This window comes from Silene latifolia, chromosome Y (assembly GCF_048544455.1).
Source record: "Silene latifolia isolate original U9 population chromosome Y, ASM4854445v1, whole genome shotgun sequence".
NCBI lineage: Eukaryota > Viridiplantae > Streptophyta > Magnoliopsida > Caryophyllales > Caryophyllaceae > Silene > Silene latifolia.
Genome location: NC_133538.1, coordinates 347,547,316 through 347,557,558, shown reverse-complemented (window position 1 = coordinate 347,557,558; position 10,243 = coordinate 347,547,316). Strand labels below are relative to the sequence as shown.

Sequence of the window (10,243 nt, the reverse complement as noted above, 5' to 3'; positions counted from 1 at the left end):
CAGAAACAGCGTGTCCAGGACGAATACATTGAGCCTCCAGCCGAGGAGCTAGATCAGATCAACCTGGACAAGCTGCACCTAGAGAAAACCTTGCTAATAGGGGCAGGATGCACACGAGACCTCAGACAATGGCTAATCAGGTTCTTGCAAGCCAACATGGATTGTTTTGCATGGTCCCATGATGACATGATAGGAATAGATACCTCCATCATAACACACAAACTCAGCGTAGACCTAGGGTGCAAGCCCATCCAACAGAGACGGAGAAAGTTCGCAGCTGAAAGGAATAAAGTGATCAACCAGGAGGTAAACAGCCTGCTAGCAGCAAACAAGATAAGAGAGGTAAAGTTTCCAGAATGGCTATCAAATGTGGTAGTGGTGCCCAAAAAGAATGGAAAATGGAGAGTATGTGTGGACTTCACCGATCTCAATAAGACATGTCCAAAGGACCCCTTCCCACTACCACACATTGACGCAATGGCGGATGCAACAGCTGGACATGAAATGTTAACATTCTTAGACGCCTGGAGTGGTTACAATTAAATCAAAATGGATCCAGCAAATCAGGGGAAGCCAGCATTCATGTCTGAGAGAGGAATATACTGCTACAACGTCATGCCCTTCGGGCTGAAGAACGCATGATCCACATATCATAGGCTGGTCAACCGGATGTTTAAAGAACAAATAAGAAGAACCATGGAGGTATATATTGACGATATGGTGGTGAAGTCAGAGAAAGCTAAGGATCACATGCAGCATCTGGCAGAAACATTCAACACCCTCAGAGAATACAAAATGAAACTAAACCCATCCAAATGCACCTTTGGAGTTTCATCCGGCAAATTCTTGGGCTACATCGTAACTCAAAGAGGAATAGAGGCCACCACCGAGCAGATTAAGGCCGTACTACAGCTAGAGTCACCAGAAAAACTGAAGGATGTGCAAAGGCTAGCTGGAAAAGCGGCAACTTTAAGCAGATTCATCTCAAGATCCTCAGACAAGTGCAGGCTATTCTACGATATATTGAGAAAGAGCCAGAAGTTCGAGTGGACGGCAAACTATGAGCAGGCATTCAGAGAGCTGAAGCACTACCTCAGCACCCCGCCGCTACTATTAAAACCAGAACAGGGAGAACCATTGTTTCTTTACTTGGCTGTCACAGAGGTAGCAGTAAGTGCGGTTCTAGTCGAGAGCGGAGACAAGGAGCGAGGCGATCTACTATGTAAGCAAGTCTCTGCTACCAGCAGAGACCAGGTACACATCTCTTGAAAAATTGGTACTAGCACTTGTTATTGCATCAAACAAACTGCGCCTCTACTTTGAGTCCCACAGCATACATGTGGTGACCATTTGTCCATTAAAATATGTAGGAAGCCTGAGTTGTCAGGCAGAATGTCAAAATGGTCACTACACCTTAGTGGCTACGATATCACGTATGATCCAAGAACGGGGATAAAATCACAGGCACTGGCAGATTTTGTGTCAGATTTCAGCCCAGCTATCCAGAATCTGGCAGACGAGGAGATCCTAACCCTTAAAGGGAACAAAGAGGTAGAAGTATGGCATATGCACATCGGCGAAGCCTCCAACCAAAGGGGGGCAGGTGTAGGACTAATCCTGCGATCACCACAGGGAGATCTGATAGCGCAAGCAGTGCGGTGTGAATTTAAGGCAACTAACAATAAAACAGAGTATGCAGCCCTTATACTAGGAATGCAGCTAGCTCTGGAGTTAGGAGTCATGAACCTACAGATATTCAGTGACTCCTTACTGATAGTTAACCATGTGAATGATGAATTCGTAGCCAGGGACTCAAAGATGATCGCCTACTTAAAGGTGGCAAAGGAGCTGAAACAAAAGTTCAAAGATTGCAAGCCCAAGCAGATCCCCAAAGACAAGAATGTGAAGGCAGATGCCCTAGCAACTCTGGAGGTAACCTTCAAACCGGCCGAGTTGGCTAACATCCCCATCACACACATGCTGGAACCATCTGTCCAGAAATTAGAGGAAGCAGATAAAGGAGAACTGGAAGATCAGCAAGATGGGGCGGCAGTTCTACCTACCACTGATGGCTAGACAATTGTCCAGCCAAATGATCAGACAGCTATTCAGCCAAACGATCAGACAGCTGACCAGACAGATGAGTGGGACTGGCGGATGCCATACCAAAGTTGGTTGAGACACGGCAAGTTGCCAGATGACAAGAAGATGGTAAGGGGTTTTAAAATGAAAGCCTCCAGATTCATACTAATTGACGACGTGCTTTTTAGGAAGTTGTTGGCAGGACCCTACTTACGGTGCCTGGATAGGCGAGAAGCACACACTATGTTGCATGCCCTCCACAGTGGCAAATGTGGAAACCATGCAGGGGGTAGGAGTCTGTCAAACAAAGCCTTCAAACAAGGCTACTTCTTGCCCACAATGAGGGCAGACTCGACAGAATATGCCCGGAAGTGCGACGCCTGCCAGCGCTCAGCGCCAATGATCCATAAGCCAGCAGAGCCTTTACATCCCATCATTTCTCCCTGGCCATTCATGACGTGGGGAATGGATATAGTTGGTCCTATGCCTAGAGCCACAGGAAACAGAATATGAATGCTAGTAGTGACAGACTATTTTTCCAAATGGATAGAAGCAGAAGCATTCACAGAGGTAAAAGACAAACAGGACATTTTTTTTATCAAACGTAACATCATCTGCAGGTTTGGTATCCCGTCAGAAATTATATGTGACAATGGATCACAATTCATCTCAAACGACGCGGAAGGATACTATGCCAGATGGAACATCTCCCTGAAAAAGTCAGCACCCAGGACTCCAAAATTCAAAGGGCAAGCTGAATCCAGCAATAAGATCATCATGGATAACTTAAGAAGGAGCTTACAGGAGTTAGGAGGAAAGTGGTCAGATGAATTGCTACTAGTGTTATGGTAAGACAGAACGACACCAAAGACGGCGACAGGCCAGACACCCTTCAGCCTGGTGTTTGGTGCAGAAGCAGTAATTCCATCAGAAGTTCTAGTTCCAACCCATAGGTATGGATGTATGACAGGGGAACTGAACAGTGCAGAGATGATCAGGAGCCTAGACACGATAGACGAGCTGCGAGCAAGTGCAAAAATACGTCTGGCTGCCAACAAGTAGTCAGTCGCCAAGAGTTACAACAAGAACGTAAAAATCAGGCTCCTGGAGGTAGGCGACCTGGTTCTCCGTGAAGTGTTCCAAAACACCAAGAATCGTAAGGCAGGCAAATCGCCTAAAAATGGGAAGGACCATACCAGGTAGAAGGCGTTGTTGGCCATGGGGCGTACAGATTAATGACTATGGACGGTCAAATCATACACAAACCATGGAATATACTTCACCTGAAGAGGTATCACTTTTAATAATAAGTAGAGTTTAGTGTATAGAGTAGTGTATCAAGAAAAGCCAAAAAAAAAAATGGGTAGTAGGCATACTTCCACTTTTGTTCCATTTTCTTTTCTTTTATTTCTTTAAACTTTAAAAGCTACTATTGGAGTTGTGTGGTCTCTAAGCTTCCTGGGACCACAATTGCTCTGGCACCCTATGAGATAACATAAGGTACTTCACATCGCTCTGGTGGAATTTTCTGTTTTCAGGCTTCTATGAATACATTACTCTGAACTCTAATATTTATGGTACATTGAAAGTGTGGCTAGAAGGACTGTCAACTGCAAACGCGGGGTGACAAGGTACATGGCACTCCAACATGCCTAACCTAAATTCTCCAGTAGGAGCACCCTCACCGGGCGGCTTGTGGAACATACGAAATAGAGCCTGGCTGACAGCTTAAAGCTCATCCAGCTACCCTGGATACCACCCCCAAAAACGTAGCTCGTAAAACCAAGTACTCAACACAATCAATCAGGGCCCCAGCATGCATGCACAAACATATGGAGCGCAGGGATCTCTGAGCTACCAGAATCCTGCAACGTTCCATTGGTCGTAGAATGACGATAAACTTGCCTAAGGTACGCCCCTGTTGGCTTTGAACATGATGAACACACCTTGCGTCATGAACAAGGTTAAGTAGTCAGAATGCGGCATACGCCTAAATCAGTCATTGGATCGACACGGCGACTAGAGCCTAAATCGCCTCTTTTTTTCAGTCGACGCGACTGATTTAAATCAGCCTCATAGGTTGACACGGCCACTCCACCCAAAGTGCGGCATATGCCTAAATCAGTCATTCGACTGACACGACAGCTAGCTGAGTCTAACTCAGCCTCGTCAGGCTTACGTGACTAGCCTAAATCGGCCAGCAGGCTGACACGACAGCTTCCTAAGCTAAATATATAAGTAAAAAACAAAGCAACACCAATTTTGACATAAATAAAACTTGCCAAAACTAAAGTAAGGGGCATTTCAAAATATGGCCAAAACATGACCCCAAGATTAGTTAACTTTCACCACGACAGGTAAACACAAAACAAAATGTTTAAAAATTTTACAAATCTGCCCATACAGGGTCAGACCACCATCCAAAGAAGTTTGAAAATAAAAACTTTTAACTGGAGGCCAGATCAATGACCTCCCTTTCTGGCATCTCCGCTGCCTTCTCCTACTGACCTCTCATTTCAGGTACAGGACCAGGTTGCACGCCCTCGGTACCAGCAGCTTCTTGAGCTCCCTTAGCCACGGCAGCCTCCTTAACAACTGTCTGCTTCATCAGCGTAGGAGAGTTAACCTCGCCAACCTCAGGCATCATCACACTCAACTCAGGCTGAACCGGATAAAGAGTCGCCAACTGCCTTTGCTCCTCCTCAATAGACTGCAGGGTTGGAGGCTCAACAAGTGCAGCACGTATCCCGCAGATCTTACCCCGCCAGGTAGCATAAGCAACGAAGTTGGTGGCAAGGGTGATCAGCTCGGTGATCTTTTCATCAGAACGCTTAAGGGAGTCAGCAAAAGTACTACACACTTCATGGGTGCGTGAAACCGTCGTTCTCTACGATGCAAATAGCTGCATTGTGCCCAACAGCACCACATCTCCCACAGTAAACCACCTGCTGCACCATAGAATGGAACATAGGTGGAGGTCAAAGGTACTCAAGTCTTCCCTTTGACGATATTTTACCTAGAACTATCTAGGTAGGACCTGTAGGGCCTATCAAAACAGCACTAAAGAAAAAGATTAGAACGGCCTCAAGGGATAAATCTCTTGAGGCAAAAATCCCTTGAGGCAAAAGACAGACAAAAATAAACAAGTAAATAAAGTAGTTGCCTCCCCGGCAACGGCGCCAAAATTTGATACCGTCGTCAGGTACCAAAAATAAAACCTAAGTACACTAACATAAGCTAGAAGTAAGTAGGGTCGATCTCCACAGGGAGGCGGTCACTATCTACTTGTCTATTCGGTCTGTCTACGGTCACTAATGGGGTTTTGAATTGTTTTAACTAAACTAATGAGATTAAAAGGGAAGAAGATAAATTAAAAAGAGAGAGAAAACTAGGATGTCAGGTCATCAATGAACGTCAGTTAATTGCCGCTAAGGTCACAGATCAGTCGATGTGTCAGTCTAAGGGGCAACGAATATCTCCTTCCGGTCTCAATTCACCCTAAAATACTATTAGCTTAGCTTCCGCCCTCACTAAAGCATCATATTGTTCACTGCAGGTCTCACCCCTTCCAACCTTTCGGTCCAAGTCAAGGCTTACCAAGGTTAAAAAGGCTAAATGCATCGATTCAAATAGCTAAATACAATTAAAGCAGTGATTAATAACAAAAACATGACAACAACGAACGATCTGTAAACCTAATTAGCAATTAACATTCATTCATCGACTCCCCTAAATCCTAGTAGAGAGAGTTAGCTAGACATAAGTGAGAAAAGAGCAAGAACAAAGGGAAGAGAAATAATAAACATTAATTAAAGAGAGAAAAAGGGAAAAAGAGAATTACAGAGAAAAGATCCGGAAAAAGAGAGGAAAGTAAAGTAGCAGCAATAACAGGGGAAAAATAATGTGAAAAAGTGTGTTTTTAGATGTTCTGTCATCTTCCTATTTATAGGAAAGGCGATATTATTTGACCTAGAAACAAATTAGGGCTAAAAAGCCCGAACCCAATAGAGATTTACTCGATCGAGGACTTTTATATCACTCGATCGAGCAAAACCAAGCTAAAACCTCTCGATCGAGTACTTTAGGTACTCGATCGAACACTTATTAAATAGGCACTCTACTCGATCGAGTAGAAAAAGGAGTCGATCGAGTACTTTCCAGCGCACAATTCCTGCTTCGCGCACTGAACTTCAAACGGATGCCATTTCTTCGTTACTTAGGCAAACATGGCGTTTCTGGTGGTGTTGGAAAGCTTAGAAGACTCTCCAATTAGAATCACCTGAAAATCAGTTGTAGAACTCGAGATATGGCTCTTCAAAGTAGGCACTAGCAATTTGAAATTCTTCCTTTGCTCGCCTAGCTAACTTACTTCTTTGCGCATCTCAAAATAGTAGTCTTAAAGCTCCGACTCAACTCCTCTCCTAAATGCATGCATAGGGACATGTATTCAACTTAATTACGCTCCTTTCCGATTCATACCTGCAAATAATACAAGATAAACCAAAGTAGCCAATTCGTGGGACATTTGTAGCTAAATACTACACAAAATGCATAGAAATGCGTGCAAATGAAGTATGAAATACCTATATAAAATGCACGCATCAGTGCGCACCAGCTGGTCAGCTCCCTCCTTCAATTTCTTCTTGGCACCAGCAAGTTCAGCTTTCAGCTCCGCCACACGTCCCCTCCGATCAGAGCGCTGCTGTTCCAAATCAGCAATGGTCTGAGACAATTCTTGGTTCCTGGCACTGGTAGCTCGACTAGTGGTCTACACCACGTTAATCATTTTTCTATTATAAAGAGCTGACTGGAAGGCCTATGGGCAGAAAAGGAAGAGTTAGCAGGTTCGACATAAATAATTCAGAACAGGTGGCAGAGGAAGAATACTTACCATGAAGGCATTGTGTACGTCATTCTCCGCCATCTCTTCCGGCAAGAATTCTGAGAACACTACCACTAGAGAAGAGAAGAGGATCTTGTCGATCTCGGGCCAGTATGGCACCTTATCCACGTTCCCAAAGCACTCAGGGAAGTGAGCAATGATGCCACCACTGGCAGTAGCAGCAGCAGGACTAGCAGGCGGAGTAGGGGGATGACGGGACAGTGGGCTGACTTCCAGAGGCTTGGGACGAACAGTAGGAGGAGACTGAAAGGAGGCAGTAGGGGCAATCCTCTTCGACGCAGACGCCACATCAGGGTTCCAACGGCTCTCTTTCTCTTAGCGCTCTGAAGGATGGCCTCCAGAGGGTCGACTTTGGAACCTGCAATCGCTAGATGTCAGGTATCGCGAATCACTAGACAAAACAGCAAGATGTCAGGCATCAGGAACGTTAGATAAAATAGTTACCATAAGACGACGTACCAGACGACATGCTGTGAACTGATTGTTGAGGGTTGGAAGAAGAACCAGGTTAGAAATCAGGTAGCAGATCAGGAAACCTTCTCTCAGGCACGGAGATGCAAAACAATTTGTTGCGGACAGATGCTGAATCACCCAGATGGATCATGTTGCAAGGGCCTGCACAAAAGCAAAAAGTAAGCCAGTAAGCATCGGAAGAGCAAAGCAAGCGCCAGGAGAGATACATACTCGAGGTTATCACCCAGTCTTCGAAAATATAGTCGGCAGGTGGCTGAATGGAGGCCTTCCTCAGGTAGAAGAAATCCTCAAACCATTTTTCATCCCTCGACTCGACACGTGCCTCGAAGGGAGTCTCACCACTAGCGAATGAAAAGAAAACCGGCCTCTTCCCTAGACCTGGATCTCATACATACGAGCCGACTTACCCGGGAAGATGGTGTCACGGTATTCGTCGGTGACGGGGAGTAGAGGAGAACCCTCCAGATGGAGGCCGAAATTTGGGCCATTGCGAAATTGTTGGTTCGAAGGAAATCTTGCATGAGTTTGGGGAAGGGGAAACGGAGACCATATCTGAAGGGATAAAGGTAAAGGCAAACCCATCCTACACGAACAGCGTCCGCCTTTTGGCCCGGCTCAGGGATAGCAATATCGACCCCATCGCTAAGACCAAGCAACTCCTTGATCAGAGGGATATCGGCGGTGGTCAGGGAGGAGTTACAGTCGTGGGGGTGGACGAAAAGATTACGGGAAGGAAAGTAGGATCTGGGTTTTGGTTGGTCGGAGTAGAGGTCGAGGCAGTGTGATGAGTTTTACCCATGGTCAAAGAAGGAAAGAAGAAGAAGATCAAAGAAAGATTGCAAGAAAAGGGAAGTACCTGACAAAGCGAAGCACCGATGAAGATGGCGGAATCCGACGAGGGAGCGAGGGGAAGAAGAAGGGTTTTAGAAAGAGGGTGGGTTTTGAATTTAGGAATTAAGGAAGTGAGGAAGGTAGAGAGTTGAGATTATAAAGGAGGAGAGAGGGAGAGGAGCGCGAGAAATGAGGAGAAGGGGTAGAGATAATGATGAGTGCTTTGGAAGTTGTGTGAAAGACGGCGCGAGATTTAAAATCCGTAATTCCTTATTTGACGCGTCGAGACGTATCTCACAAGGAATTAGGGGCAAACTGTTTGGGCCAAAATCCACACATTGGCCTTATAGGGAACAAGCCCATCTGATTTCGTCTAATGAGTTGGGCCGAGGAAGCTTGGTAATTACAAAAGGCCCGTGAATAGAAGGAGCCCACGCATTGAAGAATCATAAGGGAGAATTCAGGGAGATTCCAGGGAAAACAGAGGATAAGGGGGGCGGGTATATGGAAAGAAGCATGGTAGGACTAATATTGATTACCATAAACGGAGTAGGACACGTCTAGGGTTCCTACCCTATAAATAGCCAAGAAGACAAGGAAGAATATTCATTCAAGAACTATCATACAAACACAGCATATTATACTAGCTAGCTTATCGTGCCATCATCATTGTATCCGTCCTCCTACTTAAAGCTAGTGCAATCATTGGAAAGGTACCGTCCCTTCACGCGGTCATTTCCCACATTGGGTTTTCCGCGTCACCAAATCTCTTGTGTTAATCCTTACTTACATCTCTTATTTCTTTATCAAGCATTAAACGTAGACAACTCAATCACATACAACGAGTAAGACCACTTTGACCCGACTTAACCTAATTCGGTAGAAAATTACCAAAACAATATACTATACAAAAGCCCCAATTTTGTATCAACCCTAAATCCAAATGATGCAAAAAAGTAGTTTCTGATTATTTTCTTCAAACAAATAAACCTAAACTTACCAATAAACTAATGATAAATCCTGAATTATCAAATAAGCAGTAAACCAAATTCTTATTTACATTTTCACACAAAGCACGTCATTAACAAAAAAAATAGCAACTAAGAATTTGTTGCTATCCTTGATGGACGCCAACAATTTTTGCCATTATCTAGTATAAAATCTCAATTAACACAGTAAATTTGGCATCATAAAATGAACAAATATTAATTAATTAATGGGTAATTCATAAAATTGAGCAAAAATAAAATGAGAAATGGGGCTTACGATATGTGATCCTAAATGTTGAGAACGGCGAGCAATGAAGGGCGTGGATTCGTGGTGAATGTTGTGGTTATATCCGATGCGGCCGTGGACTACTGGTACTGAAAGTTTGATTAGTGTTAGGGAGAATGTGAGAGGGAAAAGACCGGAACTGAATAATGTATGCAGGGAATGGGATTATTGAATTATTCAATTATGAAGAAGAAAGATGTTGGTCTAGTTTTCAACCGTCATCTTTGTGTATAAAATGAGGACGGTTCATTATCTAAACAGTCTTGTTTCTCTTCTGTTGTACTCAAATAAAGACGGTTGGTCAATGGACCCGTCTTCTTTATCTAAAATACAAGTGGCTCGAATTTTTGTGTATCAATATAGGACGCATCCACCATCAAACGTCCTTTAAGGACCGTCCTTGTTGCCTATGTTTGTAGTATATAACCGTCGTCTTTTCAGAATTCATTTTTTTGACAATACGTCTTATTATAGACGGACACTATCCGTCTATAGCTATAGACGGATAGTGTTCCCTCACAAATTAAAGTGGGTAGTGCAAGTGGGGTATCCATTTCCCACCCACTTGCACTATCCACTTTCTTTTGTGAGAGGACATTATCCGTCTATAGTTATAGACGGATAGTGTCCGTCTATAATGAGAATTTGTGTTTTTTTGAATAGATATACAAATATCAG

At 44.2% G+C, this 10,243-nt stretch overlaps 1 protein-coding gene and 1 long non-coding RNA gene across 2 annotated transcripts; one reads left to right on the top strand and one right to left on the bottom strand.

The window, feature by feature from the left end:
* Window positions 1–477: 477 nt before the first annotated feature.
* Window positions 478–2,076, top strand: LOC141631578 (uncharacterized). Its single transcript, XM_074444231.1, has 4 exons — window positions 478–506; window positions 870–1,226; window positions 1,371–1,551; window positions 1,633–2,076. Exons 1-4 carry the CDS (start codon window positions 478–480, stop codon window positions 2,074–2,076), a joined length of 1,011 nt encoding a protein of 336 aa, XP_074300332.1.
* A 2,292-nt stretch (window positions 2,077–4,368) lies between these two features.
* LOC141626622 (uncharacterized) lies at window positions 4,369–9,824 on the bottom strand. Its single transcript, XR_012536225.1, has 5 exons — window positions 9,557–9,824; window positions 7,445–7,600; window positions 6,974–7,343; window positions 6,666–6,898; window positions 4,369–6,561 (listed from the first exon to the last, which is right to left on the bottom strand). It is a non-coding gene; the product is annotated as an uncharacterized LOC141626622 (long non-coding RNA).
* Window positions 9,825–10,243: the final 419 nt, after the last annotated feature.

Excerpts from the sequence above, each read along its gene's own strand:
- LOC141631578 (XM_074444231.1), top strand. The coding sequence starts at position 478 with ATGGCGGATGCAACAGCTGGACATGAAAT. Across the intron at positions 507-869 it reads GCAACAGCTGGACATGAAAT|AGGAATAGAGGCCACCACCG; the intron begins GTTAACATTCTT and ends CGTAACTCAAAG. Across the intron at positions 1,227-1,370 it reads CGAGGCGATCTACTATGTAA|GAAGCCTGAGTTGTCAGGCA; the intron begins GCAAGTCTCTGC and ends TAAAATATGTAG.